The 27,843-nt window shown below is 37.6% G+C and overlaps 15 protein-coding genes and 1 non-coding gene across 16 annotated transcripts; 8 read left to right on the top strand and 8 right to left on the bottom strand.

Annotated features, from left to right (window-relative positions):
- Positions 1-1,854: 1,854 nt before the first annotated feature.
- RHIMIDRAFT_236452 (uncharacterized protein) lies at positions 1,855-2,217 on the top strand (the record flags this gene model as incomplete). Its single annotated transcript, XM_023608559.1, has 1 exon — positions 1,855-2,217. One exon carries the CDS (start codon positions 1,855-1,857, stop codon positions 2,215-2,217), a length of 363 nt encoding a protein of 120 aa, XP_023467090.1.
- A 607-nt stretch (positions 2,218-2,824) lies between these two features.
- Positions 2,825-4,568, top strand: RHIMIDRAFT_291127 (Clp1-domain-containing protein). The gene is made up of 5 exons (XM_023613787.1): positions 2,825-2,882; positions 2,931-3,371; positions 3,428-3,749; positions 3,800-4,232; positions 4,286-4,568. Exons 1-5 carry the CDS (start codon positions 2,871-2,873, stop codon positions 4,392-4,394), a joined length of 1,317 nt encoding a protein of 438 aa, XP_023467089.1. The 5' UTR covers positions 2,825-2,870; the 3' UTR covers positions 4,395-4,568.
- On the bottom strand, positions 4,516-5,490 carry RHIMIDRAFT_250586 (uncharacterized protein; the record flags this gene model as incomplete). The annotated part of the gene is made up of 3 exons (XM_023610737.1): positions 4,516-5,196; positions 5,362-5,421; positions 5,452-5,490. The coding sequence occupies 3 exons, from the start codon at positions 5,488-5,490 to the stop codon at positions 4,516-4,518; spliced, it is 780 nt and encodes a 259-aa protein (XP_023467088.1).
- Positions 5,491-7,697: 2,207 nt separating this feature from the next.
- RHIMIDRAFT_291125 (uncharacterized protein) lies at positions 7,698-8,910 on the bottom strand (the record flags this gene model as incomplete). The annotated part of the gene is made up of 2 exons (XM_023613786.1): positions 7,698-8,063; positions 8,899-8,910. 2 exons carry the CDS (start codon positions 8,908-8,910, stop codon positions 7,836-7,838), a joined length of 240 nt encoding a protein of 79 aa, XP_023467087.1. The 3' UTR covers positions 7,698-7,835.
- Positions 8,911-8,972: 62 nt separating this feature from the next.
- On the bottom strand, positions 8,973-10,010 carry RHIMIDRAFT_119259 (uncharacterized protein). Its single transcript, XM_023605383.1, has one exon. It carries the CDS (start codon positions 9,805-9,807, stop codon positions 8,977-8,979), a length of 831 nt encoding a protein of 276 aa, XP_023467086.1. The 5' UTR covers positions 9,808-10,010; the 3' UTR covers positions 8,973-8,976.
- A 167-nt stretch (positions 10,011-10,177) lies between these two features.
- Positions 10,178-11,244, bottom strand: RHIMIDRAFT_279244 (uncharacterized protein). The gene is made up of 6 exons (XM_023612821.1): positions 11,222-11,244; positions 11,009-11,161; positions 10,848-10,956; positions 10,652-10,779; positions 10,457-10,601; positions 10,178-10,406 (listed from the first exon to the last, which is right to left on the bottom strand). Exons 2-6 carry the CDS (start codon positions 11,016-11,018, stop codon positions 10,214-10,216), a joined length of 585 nt encoding a protein of 194 aa, XP_023467085.1. The 5' UTR covers positions 11,019-11,161; positions 11,222-11,244; the 3' UTR covers positions 10,178-10,213.
- On the top strand, positions 11,117-11,520 carry RHIMIDRAFT_236446 (uncharacterized protein; the record flags this gene model as incomplete). The annotated part of the gene is made up of 2 exons (XM_023608558.1): positions 11,117-11,360; positions 11,408-11,520. The coding sequence occupies 2 exons, from the start codon at positions 11,117-11,119 to the stop codon at positions 11,518-11,520; spliced, it is 357 nt and encodes a 118-aa protein (XP_023467084.1).
- A 72-nt stretch (positions 11,521-11,592) lies between these two features.
- RHIMIDRAFT_201210 (translation factor) lies at positions 11,593-12,780 on the bottom strand (the record flags this gene model as incomplete). Its single annotated transcript, XM_023606515.1, has 2 exons — positions 11,593-11,793; positions 11,833-12,780. The coding sequence occupies 2 exons, from the start codon at positions 12,778-12,780 to the stop codon at positions 11,593-11,595; spliced, it is 1,149 nt and encodes a 382-aa protein (XP_023467083.1).
- Positions 12,781-13,216: 436 nt separating this feature from the next.
- RHIMIDRAFT_236444 (uncharacterized protein) lies at positions 13,217-15,159 on the top strand (the record flags this gene model as incomplete). The annotated part of the gene is made up of 2 exons (XM_023608557.1): positions 13,217-15,104; positions 15,143-15,159. The coding sequence occupies 2 exons, from the start codon at positions 13,217-13,219 to the stop codon at positions 15,157-15,159; spliced, it is 1,905 nt and encodes a 634-aa protein (XP_023467082.1).
- Positions 15,160-15,271: 112 nt separating this feature from the next.
- On the bottom strand, positions 15,272-16,020 carry RHIMIDRAFT_236443 (uncharacterized protein; the record flags this gene model as incomplete). Its single annotated transcript, XM_023608556.1, has 2 exons — positions 15,272-15,895; positions 15,955-16,020. 2 exons carry the CDS (start codon positions 16,018-16,020, stop codon positions 15,272-15,274), a joined length of 690 nt encoding a protein of 229 aa, XP_023467081.1.
- A 79-nt stretch (positions 16,021-16,099) lies between these two features.
- On the bottom strand, positions 16,100-17,547 carry RHIMIDRAFT_279238 (HCP-like protein). Its single transcript, XM_023612820.1, has one exon. The coding sequence runs from the start codon at positions 17,465-17,467 to the stop codon at positions 16,163-16,165; it is 1,305 nt and encodes a 434-aa protein (XP_023467080.1). The 5' UTR covers positions 17,468-17,547; the 3' UTR covers positions 16,100-16,162.
- A 477-nt stretch (positions 17,548-18,024) lies between these two features.
- RHIMIDRAFT_236441 (uncharacterized protein) lies at positions 18,025-18,290 on the top strand (the record flags this gene model as incomplete). The annotated part of the gene is made up of 2 exons (XM_023608555.1): positions 18,025-18,043; positions 18,100-18,290. The coding sequence occupies 2 exons, from the start codon at positions 18,025-18,027 to the stop codon at positions 18,288-18,290; spliced, it is 210 nt and encodes a 69-aa protein (XP_023467079.1).
- A 2,085-nt stretch (positions 18,291-20,375) lies between these two features.
- Positions 20,376-21,626, top strand: RHIMIDRAFT_201424 (succinate/fumarate mitochondrial transporter; the record flags this gene model as incomplete). The annotated part of the gene is made up of 6 exons (XM_023606540.1): positions 20,376-20,531; positions 20,593-20,788; positions 20,841-20,914; positions 20,978-21,113; positions 21,165-21,290; positions 21,343-21,626. The coding sequence occupies 6 exons, from the start codon at positions 20,376-20,378 to the stop codon at positions 21,624-21,626; spliced, it is 972 nt and encodes a 323-aa protein (XP_023467078.1).
- Positions 21,627-23,358: 1,732 nt separating this feature from the next.
- On the top strand, positions 23,359-23,431 carry RHIMIDRAFT_t24. The gene has a single exon. It is a non-coding gene; the product is annotated as a tRNA-Lys (tRNA).
- A 113-nt stretch (positions 23,432-23,544) lies between these two features.
- RHIMIDRAFT_279231 (WD40 repeat-like protein) lies at positions 23,545-26,429 on the top strand. Its single transcript, XM_023612819.1, has 6 exons — positions 23,545-23,945; positions 23,997-24,319; positions 24,376-25,036; positions 25,090-25,440; positions 25,517-26,207; positions 26,258-26,429. Exons 1-5 carry the CDS (start codon positions 23,586-23,588, stop codon positions 26,009-26,011), a joined length of 2,190 nt encoding a protein of 729 aa, XP_023467077.1. The 5' UTR covers positions 23,545-23,585; the 3' UTR covers positions 26,012-26,207; positions 26,258-26,429.
- Positions 26,074-27,052, bottom strand: RHIMIDRAFT_236438 (ACBP-domain-containing protein; the record flags this gene model as incomplete). The annotated part of the gene is made up of 6 exons (XM_023608554.1): positions 26,074-26,207; positions 26,258-26,378; positions 26,431-26,533; positions 26,584-26,636; positions 26,685-26,912; positions 26,966-27,052. The coding sequence occupies 6 exons, from the start codon at positions 27,050-27,052 to the stop codon at positions 26,074-26,076; spliced, it is 726 nt and encodes a 241-aa protein (XP_023467076.1).
- Positions 27,053-27,843: the final 791 nt, after the last annotated feature.

Here is a 27,843-nt window from a genome sequence, read left to right as displayed (position 1 = left end):
TTTTGGTTATCCTTTTGGTTATCCTTTTGGTTATCCTTTTGGTTATCCTTTTGGTTATCCTTTTTTTTGGTTATCCTTTTGGCTACATCCGATATCGGTACCTTGCAAGCAGTGGATGTCCACTTCAAATTTGATAATGATGCAAATCTCACTGGTGCTACATTGTTCACCAGAGCTTCAAAGGAAGCTCAACAGAAACATTCAGCCTTATGCACCTTATCCGAAAAGTTGATATGTCCTGTATTTACACTGCTTACTTTCATGGAAAAAAACAGAACATTTACGTTCAGAGTTCCCAGACGATCACACGCTAATAATCCCAACAAAATACGATCCACTCAACCAAGCACAGTTGCAGATATTGTCAAACAAGTTATGCAAGAGGCTGGCATCGATACACAGGTATATGGGCCTCACTCACTTCGTTCAGCATCAAGCACAAAAGCTGTCCAATTGGGTCACAAGACAGACGACGTAAAAAAACATGCAAATTGGAGTCTCTCCGCAGACACTTTCGAACGATTTTATTTCAAACCACTTCATCAAGAGAGGACAAGTCAACATATAATGGGTTCAGTTTTTTCTTCTTCTGAGAACAGTACCACATCTTTCGTCTCCATTTCAGCAGCTGTACGATACGTGTTTGCCACCACTCACCATGCCAGAAGCAATGCCAGTGTTACTGATAAATCGCTGCTTTGAAATGGAAGCATGTGATAAATCGTTCGCCACTGCTCAAAACTTTCCCAGACACTTGACCAATTCTTACCATTACGCATTCCCTAAACGGCTCAACAAAATGCGACAGGTTAGTAATAAATAGTTCTGGTTTTTGAAGGAAGGCGTCCAGGATGAGTCAGTTAAAACGCATTACGCATGCCCCTGTTGTGTCGCCCACTTTGGCCATCTCGTTGCTCTCCATGATCATTTTTACACTGACCACCATGACTATGTTCCTTCTCCCCAAGAGTCCAACAATGGAACCCCTGCCTCCGCCAATGGTAAACTACATGGTGAGCCTGCTCTCTTGGAAACAATCAGCAATGACGCCACCATTGATAATGACCGTGACGCCGCCATTGATCACGGCAATGACACCACCAACTAATCCAACAACCTTCATCAGGGTGGCACTTCTGTCAAGCGCTCTCACGATGAACTGCTCACTCTTGATTTATCCTTTGGTCCTCCACTTGGTAAGCATTTGATGGCCGGTGACTTTGATACCTCTGAAGCTTTGTACAAAATGCAAAGCTTCCTTAAGCAGTACAAGTGGAAAGTGTCTCTCGAAGGTCATGTGCTGACCCCCAACAAGTATCCGGACGAAGTAAAGCCCTTCTTTGATCTCAAGGACTGGAATACGACAATCAGCTCGATCAAAACGACATGCAATATTCAACACCTCCGATGCCCTTGAACATAGTTGGTGATTTACTTGGAATCTTGGATAAGTTGATCAAGGGTAGCCTCAACAGGATACAGGCAGAAATGTCCTTGAAATCACTGGCTCAGGGCAGCAACGAATTCAAGTTTGCCAAATCTTTGAACATGCTGGTCACTAGGTTGCCGAGGCTCCACATAGAGGAAGATGTCAATGAGACCAGACTATGCATGCGCTTTGTAGACCCATTCTTGACTGGGCTATTTGACGATTCTGACAGTGGCGTGTACCCAAGATGAAAAAATGAAACTACCATGGAGGCCAAGCAAAGCAATGGCTGCATCGACCGTCGCCCAGGCCTATGCACTGCCAAGTCATGTGGTGTAAAGTGAGGTGCCGATTGTGGATATGGTGAAGCGAAACCAGCTGCACGAGACGGTGACCATTATTTGGTGTGCATAGACTTGGTTAGAATGACCGTCCTCTCCAAAGAGGCTCTTAACAAACAGTGCTTGGATGGCGTCCTGGGCATCCAGATTGTGGGCCGAACTCTAATGTTCTACGTTTTGCTACTGCCTGCAGAAGGCATTTACACGTTGCTACAACTGGCAGAAGTCAAGATCCCGGACAGTCTGCAGAGTCCATCGTATCTTGTCATGGATGTATCGAATACCTTGTCTATGATAGGCGTCTTTGATCGCCTGTGTGTGTGCTCCAATAACCAACAGATTATCATTGATCGCAAGACGCCCACCGTACCTTTGTATGTGCTTCAACAAATTATTTTCTATATCAAAGGATCGAAAGCGACAATGCCATCTCAAACGTCGACATAATTAGTATTAACCCCCATTTATCGATTTATACCAATACCATCGCTAGCAAAATATCTTAGTCTATGCCTCTCCAGATAAAAAAATATACCAACACAACTTTCTTTTTTTTTTCCAGAGAATGTTTGGCAATATTTGCTTTAGAAATCATCTGTGCTTCGACACACCTCACAGCTCCTTACAAAACAACATGCCATCTATTGCCTCGACATGCGTCACCGTCTACAAACACCGACGTCTATAACTGATCCTCTGTCCCTTCTTTTAAATAAGCTTCCCACTCGAAAGCCACGCTCTTTTCAAACAAGATCGTTTTGGACTATCAGATGGCCCGTAATTTGCACTATCTTACATGAGCTTGATCGCTTATACCATGAAAAAGAGCCACCATCACCATCTGACCCAGGGCAGAGACTGCTTAACTGGTTATTTAATTCTTCATAGCAATGTTTTTAACACTTGTTCCGTGAATCTGTCAGTCAAAGCATTTTTGCCCTCGAGCCCAGAGGGATTTTTAGATACTGCCTCACAACTTGAACTGGCCAGGGCAAAAACGATATAATAAAAATATCACGTGCCCCTTATGGCCTTTATATTTTATAAATAACAAATAAAATTGTTTAACCGTAAAGAATCTTTTTTCTTGCAGTAATTTAATGCAAGAAAACGTAATTATTCGAACATCTCTTTTCTTAATGTTATTAACCAACTTATAGGAAGGCTCTGATACTCCACGTGAAGTTAGCTTAGGACCAGATCATGAATTTCGATTTGAAGTTGATTTCAACAAGAAAGCAACTGTCAAATTAACCAAGGGTACTGCAGAAATATTTGGTACTGAACTTGCCATTGGCGTCGAATACACATTTAGTGGACGTAAAACTGCCGTATATACATGGCATGGTTGTACGTTGGAAGTAAAAGGTCAATTTTCAGTAGAATATACAGCCAATGAGACACCCATGACAAGTTATCTAAATACACACTTGGCACTTGAGCAACTTCGACAAAAAATGAAAAAAGAGAAAGAGTTGGGCCCTCGTGTACTTGTGATAGGGCCTCATGATGTAGGAAAGACGTCGCTCTGTAAGATACTGATGAGCTATTCCCTTCGACAAGGTGGTACTCCAATCTATGTTTCATTAGATACATCAGAGGTAAGTGATCATATCAGAAACTTAAAAGAGAAAGAGCACTCACGTTTTTTTCAAAGGGATCTATTACAATGCCAGGCGCTGTTACTGCAACCTGTATCAATCATATCATTGATGTAGAAGAAGGCTTTGGTTCATCTGCAACTACAGCAGCGTCTATGGGATCAGCGACAACACCTTTAGTATACTACTATGGATTCGAGAGCCCAGCAGAGAATGTGAAATTGTATAAGCTGGTTTTATCCAAATTGGCAGAGGCTGTGAAAAGCAGAATGGCCGTAGATGAAGAGTGCCGTACATCTGGGATCATTATAGATACATCTGGTCTAGTAGACCAAATAGGATATGAAACAATCCAGCATACTATAGAAGAGTTTTCAGGTATGTCTAAAGATGCATATAAATCATTGATTCAGCTAATCTCTTTATAGTGAATGTCGTAATTGTCTTGGGTCATGAAAGACTTTACAGTGACATGAATAGATTATTGAGCAATAGGAAACCCAATATTTCAATCATTAAACTAGCAAAGTCTGGAGGTGTTGTAGAACGTGATAGAGAATACAAGTCGATGCTTCAGAGAACCAAGATTCATGAGTATTTTTATGGTACACCCAAATGTGAGCTATTACCTTACAGTATGTTGGTGAACTATGATGATATCAAGATTTGGAGAGTTGGTGATGTAATTGCGCCATCTAGTGCACTTCCTTTAGGCATGGAAGGCAGTTCAAATGAAACACAGATTGTTAAAGTAGATAGTTACGATATGTGTTTACACTCGATTCTAGCCATATTGAATGCTCCACCTGATGAACACGAAAATAAGTTATTAGAAAGCAATGTTGTAGGATTTATTTATGTGTAAGTTAATCAAAATATTTCTATTTATAAAATGATAATAATGATGACTATAGATCTGATGTGAATGATGAAAAGAGAAAGCTGACTATATTATCACCTTCACCAGGAAGATTACCCAAGAAGCATCTCTTGATGGGAGTCTTTAAATGGATGGAGGCTTGATTGTAAATAATAAAGATTTATTCCTATTGATACATACAATTTATTTGTCAAAAGAGAATGCTAAAATGAAGTAAAAGAATAAGGTGATTGTGTGATATGATGTGTATAAATATGTTATTTATTATAGCTGGTCAGGCAAATCAAATGGAAATTGCTGTTGTTGTTGTTGTTGTTGCTCATCACGTCTTGATTTAGTTCGTTTGAATGGTGGTTCATTATTATTATTACTATTATTATATATATCCATATTCATAGATCTTCCCATAAACATGAGTTCATTAGGTCCAAATCTACGTTTCATTCCATCATTTACAATATTGTTATTCTGATCCCATAATCCTTCCATTGGCCTCATATTAGGTATATCATGTGTAAACGTAAACTGGGTATGAGGATCAATCTGAAATGGATTATTCATCATTTTTTGTTGCTGTATATCTTCTATTTTTTGTGAATGGTTGCTATTTGTATGTTGTGCATTATGGCTATGATTGTTATTATGACCAGCAATTGAGACATTACAAGTCATTTCTGCATTGAGTTGATTATTTCTTTGTCTTGCAAAATAGAGTACCTCCTGTACAGGAACATATCCATTCTCTGGATGTTTGCTAATAAATTCATACAAATCTTGTAATGCTTGTTGATATCCTGCTGCATACGCTTTTCTGTTTTGTACAAGAGAATCTTTGTATAGCGTAGTGACCTTCAAGGCTGCTGCTTTGAAGGAATCCATCAAGGCATTCTCAGTTGATTCATATGAATCAAGAATGTTATGTGTTGATCGTTCCATTACACGAAACTTTCTATTATTTTTTTATGTACAAAGTATCAAGGAAAAAAGAAAAAAAGGTAAAGAAAAAAATTTATTGGTTAATACACTTTTTTCGGAAAGTGAAGTTGCCCCTCTTCTGGAGTGAATGTTGCGAGTCAGCCGTCCAGCTGATTCATATTCACCATATCGTACCTCCTTCAAGAGCGCCCCCTTCCCATTTGGATTTCGCCTTTTATCCAAAACCTTGATAGACTAAAAGATGTGAGATTCTTTTTGACTTACACTGTTGCTGTTTCCTTTCAATGTTTTAACTATTTTCATGGTTCCATTCAACCCCTGTTAGCCCAGCTACATGCGTATACACCGTTGGAAGTGGCAAGCTCACACTAACAGAAGCAGCATATATCAGTAGGTATCAATTGATATATAGCTAATCAGGATACCTTTTGCACCATATAGGCTCGATCACTGCGCTCTATTAATCTCTTAACAAAGATTTAGTGCCTGACAAAGCATGCACAGAAACTATGGGAAGGACTAAAAAAAGAATTAGCACCCATTTGAGTTACCGTCACAGGCCATAGAATATGTTTTCAAAAGGTGTTATCTTATATTCGAACTACATACACCAAACCCCATTTCAACTAAATGCGCGTTGACAATGGATAAAGATTTGCATACAACAGGTGGTAGCCTTATTGATGAAGAGAGAAGGAGCTCAAATTTGATGCTTTGAAAATATTTGAACTCTGTCCCTTTGTTGTGTCTTTGTAGTACATGGCTCAGCTTGATGCTCCTCTGCTACTCATTCTGCTTCTAACATCAAGCGTCTTCATATTGCCTCCTCCACGTCAAGTTCCACAACTGATTCAGATATCGTCGCTGCCTTTCTCATTACTTTGAAGCGTATTGATAATAATAGCGCTACTGCTTTCATTTTGGCCAACCCTTCGACGTAGGGCATAATTAGGACATTCCACATCTTCACATCTAAACACGTTCTCCCATTCTTTCCTTCAATAAAATGGAGATCAACATTGATCCTATGGACAATGCTTAGGTATTGTCCAGAACGTTTTATGCACCATTTCTGCTATTAAGCAACTGATGTCTCTGTTTTTGAATGTATTGACTACCTGAGATCATTGTTTCACTAGTAGATTGCTTCATCAGCATATTTTATTTGTATGATAACATATCGGCTACAAAAAGGTATCTATTCATCTATGCAGCAAGTGAAAAAGGGAAATAGAATAATTAATATGTAACGTATGATATCTTTTGAAGCCCCACTTTGAGCAAGCAGAGTAGCTCGCTCAGTAAAGCGCGTCTTTTTTGAATAGCTGATGTGTCTTTATGCATTCTTGAGATTTGACCAAAACCTTTCAACACTTATGCACATAAAAAAGCATTATTTATTGATTAAGTTTGGCCACCACATCCTAAAGTGTCGCTGCTCTTGAAAGTAATAATTCATACCTTTATTCATCATTATAGAAACAGAGTAGCTACACGAATGTGCTTAAGTTCTAGACTGTTTAGTTGGTATTAAAGAAGCACCCTTTAATGTTATAGTAAAATACGTCCTTTTTTCAAATAAATTAGATCGAACAACACTGTTAAACCTATTTAACTTTATTATTTATTCGTTCACTTATTTAAAGTACACTGTTATGGAATATGTTTATAAATAAAAGCATGCTTCCTATCAGCAAAAAATTTATACAACCAATTCTGACTCAGGATCTTCCTTTTTTGTCTTTCGAGATCACAGATGTAAACAGACAAAAAAGTATAAAAGGTCTTTTTTCGCTTTTTTTTTTTTTTTTTTTTTTTTTTTCTTTCTTTCTTTCTTTCTTTCAAGCTTTTCCGGCTTGCCCCAATTTTGATAGTAACCTTTATGATGCTTGAAGAAGTAGGCAGCGTTTCTCTCAGAAGGGAGGGATTAGCTTATCAAACTTTTTATAAAGTTACTTTAGTGACTGTTTTATTACTTCGGAAACGCTGCCCCTTGTGATCGTAGCTACAATGCAACAGGGTGAACTATAAACTAATGTAAATGAAAAAAATCTTAATGATTACTAGTAACTAAGTTATGAATTGGTTGTCATGGCAAGTTTCGTTTCACACAATGTCTATCCAGTACATAGAGTATACGCAGTGCAGTCAGTAAGAGTGAGCTGTCTTAACAATAGATCCTCCTTTCATTATAGAACAGAGAGATGAAAGTGCAAACACACAATCAAAAGATGATTGTACTTACGGGCATCTCAGAGTCTGTCTAAATGTGCAGCGTTTTGTAAACACGCTTGGAAACACTAGTCAACTGCTTGTTTTCAGAAATGATACATTAAGTTACTGACGACACTCTTTATTCATAATTGTTGAATACAAATGGATTATTTGTATACTAAAGAACAGTGCTTTATTTAATGAAATATCCTGTGGTTTTACTTGACTACTTGCTCTAAATAAAGCCTTTATTACTCGTTAATAACGCATAGAAACAAAAACATTGAGACAGAAATGTGTGTAAAAAGAACTATCAAGTTTATTAAAGTTTTATTATACTTTGACAGTATGAATCCTTAAAGTTGATTATTGCGTTGATGATACTCATCAGATGCTTGATCAGGAATAGTGTTACTGAGGTCGACAGAGGAACCTTAATCCTCGGTGCTTCCAACATCAAGAGGACCTGCAGCATCAGGAGACATTGCAGTTGGGTCAACAGCTTGAAGATCTGATCCAGTCGGAGGAAGAAATAGGCTATCAGCACTTGGATCAGCAACTCGAAGATTTAGACCACCAAGAGCACCAGGAGGAGGAAAAGCAGGAGGAGGAGCAGCAAAGCCAATAACGACAAGAGAAGCGCAGATAGTAAGAATAACAAGCTTGATTTGCATTTGAGTAAAAAAGTATAAAAGCCAAAGAACTGTCGTATTCTCTCTTTTTTTACGTAAAATATTGCCCTTCTTTTATATTAGATTCATGTAGACACCGTTGTCACGACTGTTTACTATTGGCTGTAAGCACATTTGACTAATCTTGGTTAAATGGACGTGTTTATTTCTCTCTCTGTGTTTTGTTGGTCGCTTATTCATAAATGCATAACCTACAGGAAGCATATTTGTTGTATATACGTATTAATGTGTTTGAACTAATGAAATGGCTCTGGCTTAAGAGATAATCAACACATGTAAACAGGCTAATATAATATTTTCCATCTGCATAAATAGATTTCTCTCTGTGTTCTTATCAATAATAATTGCAGGCGCTTGACTATTTTTAAAGCTAGGGCTTTGGTAGTTATCCATTTATTACTTATAATGACTGATTTAGCCAATAATCAAGTCTAATAGTGCAGTCGTACAATTGGTGGAAGCCTTTTGAGGACAATTCATACGTATAATCATTAATGAAGGGATGGCAATACTGATTGAACCACTAATTGGTAGAAACCAATTTTAAGAAAATTGATGTTTTACACTAATAACTCTTCCTGATACACTATCATGTGGGCCAAACCCAGCGCCTTATGCTGACATTAATCATTCATTACAAAAGAATATATCTTTGCAATAATGATAATATCAACCTAAGTTTTAGTGGTACGGAGAGAATTTGTGTATACTGTGAAATACGCCTAGCGCCAATATGCTTTAAATGTAAACAGCTCAGAAGAATACGGTTCTATCTTTACCATCTTGTGATATGATACACATTTACCCTTAAAGACATTTTTGACCAGAGTCTTTTCTTATGGATATCTCTTTCAAAAAAAAGGGGGTTATTTATTTAAATAAGTTAAGCATGAAGCGATCGATGATGTAATGCCTTGTGCTTGATCCATTTTTTGAATTTATTGTGATGGCCGACAACGGGTGATATACATGGTGTAGATGCTTGAGTTTCCTCTTTAGGTGGCAAGGGTGGAGGAATTGGTGAAGACGTGGACGAGGATAGTGTCATTTTATTTTCAAAATCAGTATACATGTGCGTTTGGGAGGCAGCACCCCAGCTCATTGAATCCCTTAAAGTTGATCTTTGGTAATGACGTCGACAGCTGATTGCCGTTTCTCTCTTTTGAATTGCCTTCACTTTCAATATTTCTCTCATTGCATAAAGACCAACTGTCTTTACGTGAAGAGAGGATACTGGATCCATAAGAGGTAGGCATCGCATCAAGGTGCACCAATGTGTATATTGACTGTCTAACACATCATCTATATCACAAGGAATTGATCGAAAAGGTTCAAGGGGCTCTGGCCATGGTACGCCATCGGCCGTTGATACGTTACTCAGAGAAGAGCAACACTTGTTGGAGCATTTTTGCAATCCATCCATATCTTCTAGTTTCTGAAGTAAGGCACCATAGTTTTGAGGTACTTGAGATGCCCAGGGATCGACAGTAATCGGATGGATTTGAAAAGGAAAAGACTGCGACTGTGATTGCAACTGCTGCTGCTGTTGTTGTTGCTGATGGTGATGTTGATGACCATTGGTTTCTACCAAATCATCCACTTGAGTAGATAGTCTTTTTACAAGGTTAGCCAAATCGTATAGCGATACGTTCTCTGGTGTCGAAGGAGACACTTTGTTCTTCTTTCTACTCAATTTTTTTGCTGCAGATAGCATGTTTAAAAAGAAGAAGAAATAATTTATTGATATTAAGACTGATGTTGATTTTACTTAAATATGAAATGACGAGTGCGTTCATACATGCTTGTATATATATGTATATATAATGTGTGTGTGTATGTGTATGTGTGTTGAGAAAATTTTATTGTTAGTAATTGCTGATATGGAGAATGTTTCTCTTTTTATTCTGCCATAGGTGTATCCAAAACAATACCCTCCTCTTCATCTTCATCCTCATCTTCACTCTTTCTTTCATGAAATCTATGACTTGTGTATTTCTTATCGTCTTGCTCTGGCTTTACTTGTTCATCTTCTGATAGAATATCGCCTTCTTCATCCGATGATGCATATCCTCTTTCCATATCCATTACCATTCTCTTATCGTCAGTCTAAAAATATGTGTTTAAAACAAGCATTCATCACACCTTTCTCTTCTTCTTACCATCATTGCTCTTTCCTCTTCAACTGATCTTTGTAAATCCTTCAGGTTTTGTACTGCCTGTGACAGGTTCTTCTTGCGGTTTTCCAAGGCAATCAGTTTATTGATCTTTTCTCTTTGTAATACTTCAATCTCCTTCTTTAATTGTGTTATAGACCTTTTTAAAAGATGAGTTAAAAAAGCAAATGTAAATGAATATCAATTTACTCTGTATATGCGTCTCTAGTATCCAATTTCATAATCTCTCTTGCTACTCTATCATATTCTAATTTATGGTTTCGTATCTTTTGAGCAGCCAACAGATCTTGTTTTAAACTAACAATATCCCTCATAGCCTCCCTTTGCGCCACCGCTATGGGACAAGAAGTTAGAGAGGGTATATGTATACATGCTTTTTTTTACCTGTTCTTTCTACTATCGCGTTATATTCATTAATATCCTTGACGTTAACATGTTCAATTATTGGATTTCGTTCAAGGTTTGTTTGATAGCTTAGTAACTGAATTAAAATATTTTCAAATGAATGTTGTCTATAAAGCAAAAAAAAAAAAGGGGGGGTTATTGAGTTGTTTAGAAACGAAGGATATTTTCTAATTACGCTGATTCAACTGATTCTGTGCCTAAAGTATGTAGAAACGTAAACACTTTTTTCTCTAATCCTTTGACAGCACGATCATCAAGCGCTAATCGTTGCTTCAAGAATAATTCTATGGCATTTTACATCAGTTTATTAAGTCTTGTTCAATATATTTAATCTACCTTCATCCATAACAGAAACTGTGAAAAAAAAAGCAAGAGGGGGAAAAAGAAAAAGGTTTCTGGCTTTAAATGTCTAGAGGCCTTCTTTTTCTTTTTTTTCTCTTAAATATGCCAAAAGCCTTATCCTTACTAGCAGGCTTTGGACTTGTTACAGTACTTACCTATCAGTCCCGAATCAATCTTATTACTAATACAGCATATGTCCAAGAACAGATCGATGAAGCAAAAATAAAAGCAGATCTAGCCACTGACAGCAGGGCCATTAGACTATCTCTCGCGCGTCCTCCAACCATGTTGGAAAAATCTGTAGACAACACCATTCTGTACTATGAACGTAGACTTATACCTTCTGGTATGGTTTATATCCATCAATAATATTCAAACTAAATATTGTTATAGTAAAAGAATCTTGGAATGCGCAGGTCGCCAAAGCTGCATCAGCCATTATTCAATCTGATTTACCAAGAAAAACAGGAAAGTTTATTCTGAGAAATGTATTTGGACATGAATAGTAAATGATAATGTAACAAGTTTACAAAGAAGAAGAAGAAAAAAAGGAATAAATAAATTATAAAAAATACATATTAAACATCTATAATTTTGGTAGCTGCTTTTCTTAAGCGGTTCATGACGGCCATGCCTTCTCTAATTTCAGATATACCCTCGACAAAGATGACATCGACCGTACGTTCATCTAAATCACGTAATCCCTTAAACATACCACGAGCGACCTCCTCTGGATGTCCTTGACGCCCCATCTGAAGTGAAATGCACTCGATATCATCCTTTATTCTTGACGTCGTTTCCCACACGACACTATCTACATCTTCTGGTGCAGTACGAAGGATGCCTACCTTTGATACACCTACACCTGATCGTTGTATTTCTTCCAATTGACCTTTCCAAGCTGCTTCAAACTTGTCAATGCTCAACTTGTCTTTTGGTTCTATCAGGATGACCATGGCCTCTGGTGAGTAATGACGATATTTCATACCAGGCGTGGTGGGTGCCATTTCGAGATCTTTATCCACAAAATGTTTTCGATACACTTGGAGCTTTTCCATGCCTTCGATTTGTTGAAGCGTTTCAAATGTAACGCCTCCAGGTCGTAAAATGGCTGGTGGTATGCGCAGCCCATCAAGTACCGTACTCTCGACACCTACATCACACGATCCACCATCGAGAATAAGCGGGATTCGACCTTGGAGGTCGTGGTATACATGGCTAGCAAGGGTTGGCGATGGCTTGCCTGATGAGTTGGCTGAAGGTGCAGCCAGTGGAAATCCACATGCTTCAATCAAACCTCGGGCGATAGGATGCGAAGGAAATCGAACGGCGACAGTAGGGTGACCACAGGTAACAGACGTTGGGATTTTTTCGGATGCTGGTAAAACAATGGTCAGTGGTCCTGGCCAATGCTGACGAATGACAGGTAAGTAGACTTCAGGTAAATGTTGGTCGGGTAAAATACTTTTGAGCATGTCAATCGAAGATACATGCACAATGAGTGGATTGTCCTGAGGCCTGTTTTTGGCTGCAAAGATTTTGGCAACAGCATCAGCACAAAGAGCATTCGCTGCTAATCCATAAACTGTCTCTGTTGGCATACCGATCGCTTCACCTCGCTTTAGATAATAAACAGCTTTATCGATCGCTGCTTGGTCGTCTGGATGCGTAATGACTGTAGACGCATTTTGTTCAGCAAACTCGCCTTGACTCTTTTTGAGTACAAAATGAGATGGAGTGACTTTATGAACTTGAGTTTCAAACATGTATTTTGGTATTGCTATTATTCTTGAAGCAGCCCTAAAAGGAAACTGCATTAATCTTTTTAAGGATACAAAAAAATAAAATTTCTTTCATTCAGCTATCTATTAGATAAGCCTAAGCCACTACTTCTCTTTTCGTCATGTCTGCATAAAGAACAAGGTTTAATTGTGGCAAGATTAATTTAACCATAAATATTGCCACACATACACTCCGCTGCAAGTAAAAGGTGCATAAATATGTATATTCTTAAAGGACATGCTGAATATAAGGGGGCGCGCAGGCTAGTAGACCGCGTTAGATTATTGTTTGAAAAGGCGTGTTAGTTTTGTTTAATTTATGACTGTTTACCCCTTAAACGTTTATTCTGTATACACTTTTATACAAAAAATGTGATGCTTTTCACTCACTCCTTATTTTCTTTTTTTTTTCTTTTTCTTTATGAACTACTGGCTTCAACTTTTAGGCACGTACTTTATAGGCGGACTCACCTTTACGCCCGTCCTACTGTTCCTTTTATATCACCTTTTACCAAAGCACAATACGGTTCAAAAACCAGATCATAAAGAACACCGGACAAGCCATAGCAACAGCAATGTGATCAAGAAAGGCTGGATTCAATTGAGCAAGATACACAAAAGAGAAGCTTGTCTGTCTGACATTAAACGTAAAAAACAAACCGTTTATGCAGAACTACGAAAATGTGGAGCCTTGTTTATATTTGAAAAATCAGACCTTCAAGAGCAGCAGGACGAGAACGCCTGTCGATTGATCATTCCTGTTCATGACTACAATGTATCTATGCACCTCTTTCATAACGACAAGGACACATTTGGACGATCAGCGTTTTTGCGTCTTGCATCGAATAAGAAAGAGGAGTATTATATCACATGTGAAAGGGCAGTAGATAAAGAGGACTGGTATTTAGGTTTGATCGCCGCTGCCTCAGTGATAAATGACCAAGAGACGGTTGAGATGATGGACAGCATGCATTTTGATCCTACCGCTATGAGATCCCTGATCCAGAGTATTCAGCAGGATACAGAGTACCGTCAGGTTCAGTGGCTGAACGCCATCCTTGGGAGACTGTTTTTAGGAATGTACAAGACTCAGGCAATGCAGGAATACGTCCAAGAAAAGATTTCAAGCAAGATTAAAAAGGCCAAGCTACCTAGTTTTCTAGGAGACATTCAAGTTCAATCTGTCGATCTAGGTCAATCTGTGCCATTTGTTGTGCAGCCCAAGCTGCTATCGCTAACGCCTGAAGGTGATCTCTTGGTTGAGGCAACTTTGAATTACGTGGGTGCATTTCAGGTGGTCATACAAGTGGACTGTTCATACTCCTTAATCCATGTCCCGCTTATCCTATCAGTCACACTCAAGCAATTGACAGGTAGATTTTTATTCAAGGTCAAACCGCCACCTAGCAACCGATGCTGGATTGGGTTTTACGAGATGCCCAAGACCAAATGGGAGATAACACCAGCTGTGTCTGACAAGTGGGTCAAGCTATCCATGGTGACAAGCATTCTAGAGTCCAAGATTCGGGAGTTTATGATAGAGACCATCGTGCTTCCAAATATGGACGAGTTTCCCTTTTTCCCATCTCATGGCAATCTAGGAGGCATATTCGGTGAGCGAATACCAAGACCTTCAGAGATAGCCAAGGAAGAAAAGAAAGAAGAAGAGGATCTGCTGATGGACATGCTTGGTAATAGACCAGCACAGCCTGCTGAATTGCCCAAAGCTGACCAACGTATTACCTATGACGACATCCTCCTCCTGCCAAAACCGCCTACTCGCAGATCAGAATCCGTTGGTCTGTTGGAGCCACTTTCTTCCAAATCCAGTATGAGCAATCACCGTGCCAAGTCTACTCCTGAGTTAAGGAAAAGAATAAGCGACAATTCGACTCCTCGACCAACAACCGGAGAAAGCACAATTGTATATAAACAAAAAACGCACAGTTATAATAGCGATAATGATGAAGATTGTAGTGTTAATAGTAGCCATATAACGGCCAGTGATAGCAGCAGTAGCAGAAGTAGTCATAGTAGTCGCAGTAGTAGTAAAAGCAATGACAGTAGTACTAGTACTAGCAGTACTAGCATTCAACCTCTTTCACCAGAGGCAGGTTTAAACTTTATTAATTTTCAAGAGACGTACTTGGGAAAAGAAGTGGATATCAAGAGCATTCATCCACTTGACCAGCCTCCTCATTATTACCATCCTAGCAACAGTAGTGATTCAGTTTCAATAGGATCAAGCAAGAGCACGATTAAATACAACAAGTTGATTAACAATATGAACAACAAGAAGCAAGCATTTTGTAATATGGCTGGGAATTTATTTACTAAAAAGAGCAAGTTTATTATAAAGAGTAAAATTACAAAGGAGATGAAAGAAGAAAGGAACAGAGAATTACAAGAAATACATAACAAAAAAATGATGGGATTGTTTTTAACTTCGCCTACCGAATAAATAAATAAAAAGTAATTAGATACCAATCTTTAGCCTTCTTGCATTCGGTGATGGCCATGATAGTGCGTCAATAGGCATGTATTGTTTACTATAAGATGACTGAGTAGTAGGCATGTACTTCTTATAAGAAGATGCATGTGTAGTTGAATGATATTGCGTTTCTATGTTTTGTGGTATAATTGAATGCTCCTGTTGCTCAAACTCTATTAAAACTTTCTCCATTATTTGATCTATGAGCTGGCCATGATGACAAGTGTGTGCAGGCTGGTATTTCGTCTTTAGTTCCTTTAATTCATTCTCGTGCTGCGCCCTGATCTTATTTAACTCTCTTTCATGCCTTGAAGACAATTCGTTCAGGTCCCTTTGATATATCAGTTTCAATTGATCAGCTTTGGATGTTAATTCAACTAGCTTTTCTTGCTTTTCTTTTATTCGACGCTGTATTGACCGTAGTCGTCGTTGGTAACTTTCTTCCTGTTGGTTCAGTTTAATCGTTAGTTGGTGAATCACGTTGCTATGGTGAACGGGTTCTTCTAAACTTAAAGATTGAACCATATCCTCAGTCTTATTTGATATCATGGCTCTTAATTTATTAATTTCTATTGTTTGTTGCTCAATGATGATGTTTGTCCTTTCATTCTATTTCTGTGAATGAATATTTGTCCTCCTCTAATTTCGATCTTTTTCAATTCAATTACCTCTTCTCTCAAAGCATCAAGTGTTTCCTTTAATCGTACTATGGGTGATTTATTATTTACAGGCATCCCTTTTTATCTTCCTTTGTTTGAATAACAAGCCATAAAAAAGAGAGAAAACAAAAAGTATTTATATGTAGAACAAATGTTTTGTTGACATTATCAAAAATGGAAAGTATGACAGCATGGATTTTTATTTTTATTTTATATTTCAATGACTGGAATGTTCCTCTTGTTTCAATTTTTCCATGGCACCTTTATGACCTAATATGGCTGACCTCTGAAACCACAACTGAGGATCCTCTTCTTCGACAGTGCCTATACCCTTTTCAATATAGATACCAATCAAGTAGTAAGCTTTAGCCAAAGTCCATCTGTCAATATTAGCGGTTGATGCAGCCTTTCTTGCCCAGAGATAGGCCTGTCGATCAGATTGTTCCAATATGTTACTTGATCCAGTCAAGTACCAGCAGGATAACGCCAGTGCACCCTCTGCGCTTCCTCTTTCTGCCGCTCTAGAATACCAATATATTGACTTGGCTTCGTCTACTTGCTGAACCAGTTTACCCGTTTCGTACAATTCACCAAGCTTGGCTTGGCTTGGTAAATAATTCAATTTGGCAGCTTGATGTAAGAGCTCCAGTGCATAGCCCGTATCACATATAAGATGATCACTGAATTCATTTGATATAATCAAAAGGGCGAGTGCATGAAGTGGGTGAGGTGCTGTTTCTGTCGCCAGTGATACTGCTCTTTGTAATAATGCAATGCCTTCCCTGACGTTGATCACTTGTTGATAGTATCCCTTCAACAGGATGATTGACAATTTATACATTGCTGCTACATGAGATAAAGTGGCTGCTCTGCGATAAAATGATACTGCTCTAGTATAGTCCCTCCTTGTACCAATACCTAATTCATAGCATACACCTACTCTATAATTTGACTCTGGGTCATTTTGTTTTGATCCCTGGAGGTAAAGTAAGAACGCTCTTTCTCTATCGCATGGTAAACCCAAACCGCCGACACCAAAGCACGAAGCCAGCAACTTTTGGGCTTCTGTTACTCTTAAGACGCCAGTGGATAATTCTTTTAATAACTTTTGAGTTTCCAGTTGAATCGTTTGATGGAGCTCCTTATTGTCTGTCTTGGTTGCCATGAGTGTCTTGCAGAGACTGAGTTGTCTTGATGGATCTCTAAATGATCTCGCTCTTTTGAACAAATAATGCACTTGTGTTACGTTTTCCGGAATTGGCCAAGGTCGATCATGATGAATACTAAGTAAAGAGATCGTACTGACAGCTGGTGATGAATAAAGTGGTTTCATAGACTGCCTTTCCTTTGATGCAGCATGTTTATACACTCCCGAATACTCATCAAAGTACAAAGGTTGCTGTTGGTTTCTTTTTCTTTGGTCTTGAATAAACATCCGGTCACGATGATATTCATATTCCTGCATTATCTTTTCTTCATTTTCTTCGATAAATGACTGTCTATCCACCGATAATTGATCCATCGTCATGTAATAAAGAGAAGGAAAAGAAAGAGAAAATACGCCGATAACTTGCTCTTGTTTTGCTGCTTTACATATTCTTTGGTTAAAATACAAATTGAAGTGAAAACGGAAATGACCGGAAAGTTAAAGTGCTTTCAAAGTTCAAGCGCATGTGATGCTACCAATCAATTTTATTTTTAGACGATTGTAATTTTTTTGGGACGAACTGACCTTTTTGAGACGGTAAACACTACATGCACCAGAAAATGCACCAGAAAATAGGCTAAAAAATGTAAATACGAATTTATCATAAGTGGTCTTTTTTGATCAAACTGACAGCATAAAATTAGAATAAATAAATAAATAACAACATTTCTTTTTATCTCTTCTTCTTCTTGAAAAGAAACAAAACAAGCCGGTAACTTTATAAAGTCATGTTTAGCGCGGTGCTGCACATTCAAATGTTTTGTTGGAAGGCATCATAGGTAATAGGTAGAGGTAGCGTCCGTAGTATTAGTCTAACTTCTGGTGTATTTTCTGGTACATGTAGTGTTTCCCTTTTTCTATCTTCTATTACCATGGGCTCAAACGTTCCAGGTATATTGTTTTCAGAGTGACTGATATTTAGCTGTCTCACTTTTGTTCATTTGCAGATAGTTTGCTTATCCAACGTCTTCCTTCAGAATACACGCCAGGAGACGACAGGCTTAGCCGTATGCTCATGAAGAATCAATCGGCCGTTGATTTTATAAGCTATGATTTAATGGGCACTCCCAATGGTACAAGATCTGATATTCTATACATTCCAGCACTTTCTGCGCTGGATTCTTTCCACCTCTTCTGATTAAAATCCAAAATACCATCGACTCACAATTCCTGCAAAGATTGATTGGTTACTTCCTCAATGTTGTGAAAGTGCACAAAATCCTACCTGTCGTATTAGTTTTTGGCGTTTACAAGATTTCTCCAAGCAATCTTCTTTTGGAATTTACACCTTTCTCAGATCAAAAACCTTGGCTCTTCTCTTTTCTGTGCACCATGTGGGCGAAACATTGCTATTTGGTATCAAAGGAAACGATTCGTGATCAAGATTCTGATAGCCTACTGAGCCTAGTCATGACTTTGTCTTTGTTTTTGACCGAACAGCAGCCTTCGTTATACTTTCATACCCATCCACCCGATCTGACAATTACACAACTCTACGAAACCGCTTTCGCATTGGTGTACCACGATCAAGTTTTCGAACAAAAAATTTTTTTCATTGATCGAGACTATTTGCGACGCAAACGAACAGTTGTTCAAAAGCACAACTGAAAAATAGCTTCCAAAATGGACATGAACAGAATCAAACGAATTTGTGAACGTAGCATCGAATACAGCCGTGAAGTCAAATATTGTTTGCTGAACGACTCGAGTTCAAACTCTTCGCAAGGGTTGGAATACCCTGATAGTTTTTTTAAAAAAAAAAAAGAAATCCGCAACACGCACCATGTCGAATCAAGATTTCGAATTCGTGCAATACTTTTTGATGTAGTATACGAATTTATGAAGTATCATCAATAATTACACGAGAGCTAAGCAGTCTTGGTTGTTGTAATCATTCTTTTCTTTATTAGTTCGAATTGTACAATATAAAATAAAACAGTAATATAAAAAGCTTTTTTTTGATCCTTTATCTTCTTGAGCAAGAGCTGTAAGAACCAAAGAAACAAACCGAGAAGAAAACAGAGAGAGGAGAGCGGGAACAACCAAGGTCACTTAGCTCTCAGTCAAACAAGAGAATGTGCAGCACACCTCTGGAGATACTCTCAAAAATTTAGAAGCGTCAACTGCGATAATTATTCTCAAGGCTTGCAAGTTGCACAACGCTCGCTTCTCAACTTTAACACGTTATAAAGCAACATGTGTGCATTCCATCAAGAGGATTCTGACTTTGTCTGTGCTGTATATTATGAAAGGTAAGGTGTTTGCCTTTAAAGAGCAACGAACTGCCCCATACCCCTTTGGGTACCAAGAACGCTACAATTGGTTCCAAGCTTCAGAACTTGTCGCACGTTTACAAGTTAGTATCGGATTATATACAAGCGTGATAAGTAAAAAAGTCAATAACGAAAGCATATTGTAGAAGTAAAGTACTGAGAGAGTGTTATGTAATGGTTAAATGACACAAGGCAAAGACAAAAGAAGTACTCTTTGAGACTACTCTTTATTCTGAGATAAAGATAGAAGGAACATACAAATAAATAAAGGATCTCCTGTCAATAGTTGCCAAAGATTTTTTGAGTTCCGACAGGTATTTTTTTTGAGTATTTCCCCACATTTTAGATTTTAAATGATGATTGGATAGCTGGGATTAGTTTTTATACCCCTCTCTCTTTTTCTATAAATCAGGGTTCATGCGTAAAGACAGTCATTAGTAAATTTATGATATATGGAAATAACCAACAACTTGGTTGAGGAAAGAAGGCAAAGCTAATGGCTCTGATATAAGGCTACACAGAAGCAGGAGCATATTTAGCAGAGATCATTAAAAAAGCAATTATTCACTGCAAAAAAAAAAGCAGCATATGTTCTGACTGTCCAATTTCTGGATTTGACGCTCTCAAAGCTTTCTTTGATCATTTCAAACAGCATTCTTTTTGATCAATGACAATAACAAAGAAAAGTACTAAGCAAAAGATTTATGCGAGAGTCGGCGAATCTATTTCTATGAACTGAGTTATTTTTTTTCTGAGTAAGCATAAAAAGGACGTCTACATCACCAAGGAAAAAAGTGTGTGTGTGCGTGTGTGTGAGTCAAGGAAGCATATGAAAATTTATTATGTCTTTTTAAGTTGTATATAAGCGAATTTTAATTTTCATCTCTTTCTTTTTCATTTTTCTTTTTTTTTCTTTCTTTCTTTTTTATTTATTTACTTTTAAACCAAATATGAGCAGAAACGGCGATAGCAAACAAAAGACACCTCTTTTAACTCACTTGGTTGCTGGTGGTGCTGCTGGTTTTATGGAAGCATGTACTTGTCATCCACTTGATACGATTAAAGTCAGAATGCAATTAGCTAAAAATGCTGCTAGAGGAGCTAGTGTACGTTATCCATATACATACATATATCACAGAGAGAGAAATACTCATCTATATTCCTCAGGGCAAACCATTGGGCTTTATTGGTGTAGGTGTCAAAATCGTCAAGACAGAATCATTTTGGGCTTTGTATAAAGGTTTAGGTGCTGTTGTCGCTGGTATTGTACCCAAGATGGCCATCCGTTTTTCTTCCTTTGAACTTTACAAGTCTTGGATGGCTGATGCTGAAGGAAAAGTTAGTACGACAGCTGTATTCTTTGGTAAGTAAGACATTGTGCATAGTAGAAAACGTGATGATTTACTTTATCTTAGCCGGTCTTGCTGCTGGTACAACTGAAGCTGTCTTGGTTGTCTCTCCTATGGATTTAATCAAAATCCGTCTTCAGGTAATAATGATTTTTTCCCATCCATAAACAAATGAGTAAGTATAAATCATTTTCCTCCAACAGGCTCAACGTCATTCCATGGCTGATCCTATGGATATTCCCAAGTATCGTAATGCACCTCACGCCGCCTATACCATTATCCGTGAAGAGGGTGTTCGTGCTTTGTATAAGGGTGTCACCTTGACTGCGTTGAGACAAGGTATGGAAATATGAATTAAATTTGATATAAAACTCACACGGTGATCACTAGCTACAAACCAAGCTGCCAACTTTACTGCTTATCAAGAATTCAAAAGGATGGCTAGAAACTATCAAAACTTGGATGAACTTCCTTCTTATCAACACTTGATCCTTGGTGGTATCTCTGGTGCGATGGGTAGGGTCACATGTACCATTTGATCGACATAATTCTCACGAGTAATAATTAGGCCCTCTTTCTAACGCACCCATCGATACTATCAAGACACGTATTCAAAAATCAAGTTCAACCGGTTCAGGTTGGGAAAGATTCAAAGTAGTTACAATGGAGATTTGGCAAAAGGAAGGATTTAGAGCATTCTATAAGGGTTTGACACCTCGTGTATTGAGAGTAGCTCCTGGTCAAGCAGTTACCTTTATGGTTTATGAAAAGGTCAAGTCATGGCTTGATATCTTTCAAGCCAAGGTTGAAAATGGTGAAGTTACTTCACTTGTCTCTTCTCCTCAAAAATAACGTGTATAGATTCCTCCTTATTTTAGATCAACGATTTGTTATTATTCATCTTGTATTAAAGTTACACACTCCGATAAAAGAAAATGAAGTAACCCCACATTTAATCTTTTTTTTTTGCTGCTAAAGGCCGTGGCATGTGAAATCATATTGTCGGGCTGCAATGATGACATTTTTAGCTTCTTGATAACAGCATTGCATTTGACCTATGATAGGTGTGAACCTCATTTGAATTATACATTCAAAATTAGGTATTCATTTGAAGAGATTTTTTGTTTGTTTGTTCCGAACTGAACATTGCTTAAAGATTCTTCTTTTGTATCTGTCCTTTTTCAAAAATGCCAAGTGATATATAGTGTATCGAAAGCTATTACAGATATAATAGAAAGTAACTGTAATATGTACAAAGATAAGACAGTGCATTTAAAGCAGCCCGAAATAAAAGTAATCACTTAGTATAGTTGTGCATTGTGCAAATAAAAGCCTTTATACAAACCTGTTCATAATATTTGGTTCTATTTGTTGCTGCACTACGTCCACTTTATCTTTCAATATGAACTCATGTTATCATTATCCTTCACATCTTCTGCTTCTCATTCTATATGATATAATCATATTTTTAATCTGATAAATAACCGACCATTGTAAAAGATGATGATTTAAAATTGTTTATAGCATTATATTGTCGATTTTGACCTTGATAATGTTCAAACTGATGACTCGTTCTGAATATTGCTGGCTCTCTATGATATACTTATATCATACTTAAAAGCAAAAAATAAAAGACAGAACATCATTGATGGCCTTGAGCTTAGTAATTGATAAGCAGAATAGGATAAGGGCAATACTAAAACAAAGTATGGCTTGATATATAAAGATAATGATTTACAACCCAATATCGCAACAGGATAGATACGATAGCAATATTATAGTTTTTGTAGTTAATTCGTACCAATTTTTGAGATTGGCATAATCAGTGAGCTCAAAGCTTCTATTAAGCCGTGTGAACAGAAGAAAGAAAGTGTACTTGTTCATTATAATGCCCACAGTAACTAGGGAGCAAGCAATTTGCATGCTATTTGGTGCTGCATATACCGACGAGAATTGTAAAAATTGTTGACGAAGTAGGAGGCCTGGATATTTGCTACAGCGAAGGCCCATGGAACCAATTGTAATCTCTTTAAAAAATATAGGAAACAATCCTTTATAATATAAAACATATTTCTCAACTGCAAATGGCACCCCTATCCTAAGTAGCTTAGAAGTAATTAACAACATTTAAGCTTATATGCTTGAAGCTTAATTTTCCTTTCCCTTTATAAGGGATCTACATCTGGAAGTGTTTATTCAGATTGAGGCATTAGAATCTGAAAATAAAAACCTTATTATATTGATCTTTGTAGAGGCTTATTTCTACAGTTGAAATTTTGGAGTAGTTACGAGTTATTATACAAAAAATGAAAAATTAAGAAAAAAGAAAATATATCAAACAAACTTTAATTTCTTTATACACACTTGTAGATATTTATCTGAAGCATCATTTAAAACTTTTAACGCTTTTTCATAAAGAATTCGTAAATTTATTAAGTTTCAAAATTCAATCCCAAACACGTCCCGAAAACATCCAGAAAACACAATGTTTTCGGGATCCGGTGCAATCCCAAAACACTCAGACTGGTCACGTGATATATTTTAATATAATGAATAAAATATAACATTTTATGAAACCGTATCAGCCCGGTTAGCTCAGTTGGAAGAGCGTCAGACTTTTAATCTGAATGTCGGGGGTTCGAGCCCCCCATCGGGCGAATAGCAACAGCTTCAAAAGCTTTTCTTTTATTTTTTCTCCGGTTTCGTCGGAGTTTAATGTTGAGAACAGTCTCAAAGCAGTCATATTATTTCTTTTTTTCAAGATTTTTTTGTCATCTTCAGTTACTATACTTCTATTTTTCACGTACACAAATGGAAGTTCATCGGTGCCGTTTCGTTGAATATCAGCCAGCAGCTATTAATGCGCTCGATTTCACACCGTCAACAGTAAAGCGAATCAGACTGGCCGTAGGCCGAGCGAACGGCAATATTGAAATATGGGATCCTACGCATAACTATCGACTAGAAAAGACGCTTCCAGGAGGCCAAGATCTCTCCATTGAAAGTCTTGTTTGGGCTCACCAAAATGTTTTAACGGATATTGATGAGGATAGTACACCTGAGGAAGTAGCAAAGGAGTTAGAAGAATTATTAGAACAACCTCCACGTTTGTTTTCTTCAGGACTGAATCCATACATTACAGAATGGGATACAACAACCATGACGATTAAGGTAAAAAGCAAACATTATTAATGGATTCACAGAACTTATGAATTTTAATAGAAAACCTGCGATTCTAATGGTGGTGCAGTGTGGTGTTTAGCTGTCAACAGTAAAGGTACGCGATTAGCAGCAGGCTGTGAAGACGGATGTATTCGTATGTTCGATATCTCAGACGGACGCCTTGAATATTTGCGCAGCTTTGAACCACAAAAGGGCCGAGTACTATCAGTCGCATGGGCACCTAATGATGAATATATTGTCTCTGGTGGGTCAGATTCTGCTATTCGAACATGGAATCCTGCCACTGGCAAAACAATTCATCGAATGGTGGTTGACAAAAATCCAAAGGAGCAGACTTTAGTATGGGCAGTAGCTGCTGCTTTGTAAGTGATTTATATCGTATGCTTGATATCTTGTACTTATTTTTTTTTTTTATTAGAGGAAACACAATTATTTCTGGTGATTCCAGAGGCGCAGTGACATTTTGGGATAGCAAGCTAGGAACTATGAAGCAAAGTATTAGGGCGCATGGTGCTGATATATTGTGTATTGCAGTATCAAAAGACGGCAAACAAGTATTCACAGCTGGTGTTGATCGTAAGATAACAACTTTTAGACGAACAACAAAAAAATCAAAGGAAAATAATGTCACTCAGTGGATAAATGTGGGCAGCCGTAGATACCATTGGCACGATATTCGGGCACTTGCTTTAGATGAAAGGCCGCACATCAATTCAATTGTCTCAGGAGGTGTGGACGTTGAATTGGTTGCATGTCCAGCCGCAGAATTTCCCAAGCTGATTCAAAACAGATTGCCACCTTTTCCAGAAAAATACATCATCTCTTTGTCAAAATCACATCAGTTGGTCATGGCAACCTTATTCAATTCACTGTCTATTTGGAGACTAGGTAAAGCACAAAACTTGGATTTCTCATCAAAGACACCTGCTCTTCCAGAAATGGTTCAACCACATCAACTTGTTTTGGAACTTAAGTTAAAGGCAGACTGTAATATCACCTCAAGTGCTTTATCAGAGAATGCTCAGTGGATTGCAGTGGCTGATGTTGAGCAAGTGAGACTCTTTAGAGTAGAAACGGATGTAAGTGTGGATAATAAGAGCAAAAGGGCCTAAGTTTAATCATGTATTTGTAGGAGGAAACAGGCAAATTAGAAGTCAAGAAGCAGCGTGCGTTTGAAAAAGAGTTGAATATGTATTTAAATGAGCATGGAGCAGCAGCTGGTGCTCATCATGTCAGATTCACCCCAGGTTCAGACAAGTTGATAATTGTTACTGCTGAATCACGCATATTGTTGGTTGACCTCACCAGTTGGTCAATTGAAAAGTATCCTGTGTTGGTCGAATTTGAACATCATAGAGGCCTGGATAGTGACGGCAACAGCGCTGACGATCATGCAGTGGCAACTGTAACATCTATTGATATTAGCTCAGATGGACAATGGCTAGTGACTGGCGATGATAATAATCGTATTCATGTGTTTAATCTAGATAACTTTAAGGTAAGTGCATGTGAAAAATAAAGATTATAGGATTCTAAATATATTATTCCTGCAGCATCACCTTCAGCTTCCACAAGGCAATATACCTCATACAGCTTTGTCTTTTAATCAATTCAGACCCAATGAACTTTTCGTTGCATTGGCAACCAATGCATTCTACATTTACGATGTCGAACATAAGAAGCTCACAAGTTGGTCAAATATACACAAAGACATGTCTCACTGTAGACTTTTGGAACAAAGAGATCGCATTCGAGGTGTTGCATACAACCCAGCACATGAAAACAAGATGATCATCTACGGTAGCACCTATATGTGTCTTGCTGACGTAGAGTATAAACCAGTACCAAGCAAGCTAGGCAAACGAAAACAAGAAGAAACGCCCTCTATAAAGAAAGAAGATGCACTGGCGTTCCCAATTTCTCATCAGTATCAGCAAATACTCTACTGTGGTTTCATTGCAAAGGATCAAATGGTAATGATTGAGAGACCTAAGTTCAGTGTCTTGGAAAACCTGCCACCTTCATTCTACAAAGCACATTTCGGTGGCGCTTAATTTGTGTATTATAATAAAATATATATAGATTTTCCTTTCCTTCTCTCTCTCTCACTCTCTTTTTATAGATTGAGTTGTTCAATAAATGATTTATCTGCATGTTCAAATGCTGTCTTTCCTTCGGCATCTTTTGAATCCCGGTTGCATCCCTTTTCAATCAGTAATTTGGCTACTTCCAATTGCTCTGATATACATGCTATTGTCAGATGTTTAGTAGAGTTTTTTCACAAGAAATATAAAGCTTACCTAAATGCAATGGTGTTTCTTGATCATCAGATTGAATATTAATATCTGCTCCAGCATCAATTAAATGTTTGACTATATCCAAGTAGCCTCTGTCAGCTGCATAATGAAGAACAGATAAACCCTAATGAATGTATTACTTTCTTTTTCTACTATTGATTTTTTTTTCCATTTACATCTTCATCTTTTGCGTATAGCAAATCTTTATCTGTGTTGATTGCTGCCAGTAGGTTTTCGGTGTCATTTTGCCGAGCATATCCGAATACATCATCTGTTTCCCTAATCAAAAAGTAAATAAATATTCCTCCAGCATATATCATGTGCTTTACTCTTCACTATCATAAGTCATACAACTAACAGCGGGGCCCAGTCCTGCAGAGCTCTTTATAAATTTAGCTTAATAGTTTATGAAAATGCATTATACTCAAACCTCGTTATGGGGATCCTCTTCAGAAGGAGTATACTCGTACAGGCCTTGGCGAGACCAACCAACGTTTAATTCTTCGACACTTTCAATGTACTTTAACTTGGCTTCTGCTGGGCTTAAGCCTTTACATTTATTCCAAGCATCCCATTTTGCTCTGGCTACAAATTCAAATAGTGAAGGTCTTGACGTGTTGACATCACCAACCGTAGCTTGTTTAAATAGACCATAAAACTGGTACTTATTGTTAATTACAAAATAATGGGTATCCAAAGTAAAGTCATTACGTGTAATTTCTTGTTGTCAGGTAAACGAATGTCGTGCTCTGTTAGATAATTAGAAGCTTGTTCAAACAATTTATCTTCTTGATTCATCATGATAAAAAAAAGTGAAAAACAGACCTTTTTGTACCTGAGCTTATTAAAACGTCACATCGCCATAATTTTGCACGCTGATATCCTCTAGTTCGCCCAAAATATTATTTACACAAATTGTAGGATATCAGTCATGACTTGGGCCACTTGTCCATTTATCAAAGAGGATAGCTGTTCAAGATCAACTGTTTGGTGTGAGTTTTTAATGGCTAAAGCTTGCTCTCTTTAATATTAAATTCATACTTGGACATAAGCCTCTGTAGACAATATAGAGCATTGCTCACGATGGCACTAGACTATTATTCTGTATGGTAAACATAAAAGTAGCAGCAGATTAACGAAGGAATTAAGCAAACTTATTTAATCTGTGCTATCTGCTATATTATGAGTACAGTGCTAGATAAAGTTTGATAATGCAAAATTGGCATGCAGCGGAGCACGACTTTAGATATATCAGGCGATTGTTTATTTTCCAGTTTTAGTTGTTTTATAATCTTGTTATGGTAGGAAAGGTTCATATCATAATACAAAAAAAAGGTAGCAGCCTACTTGGAATATGTGTATTTTGAAAAAGAAAAACAGTGACCGAGATCAACATATGAAGGATCAAAGAAATTCCAGTGGAGTATAAATCAACGTTTAACTTGTTCTAATTTACTATAAATTTGCTCTGATTGTGTAATAAGTTGACAGTCATACCACGGGATGTAATCAGTATGCTGTAATGATGTTAACAACTCTGGTGATGTGCTTTCTCATTCAGGCTTCATGTATGATTTTAATGATGAGAT

This window comes from Rhizopus microsporus, assembly GCF_002708625.1.
Source record: "Rhizopus microsporus ATCC 52813 unplaced genomic scaffold scaffold_6, whole genome shotgun sequence".
In the NCBI taxonomy this organism is placed as follows: domain Eukaryota; kingdom Fungi; phylum Mucoromycota; class Mucoromycetes; order Mucorales; family Rhizopodaceae; genus Rhizopus; species Rhizopus microsporus.
The sequence above is the reverse complement of the archived record's forward strand: the minus strand, read 5'-3'. Positions and strand labels throughout refer to the sequence as shown.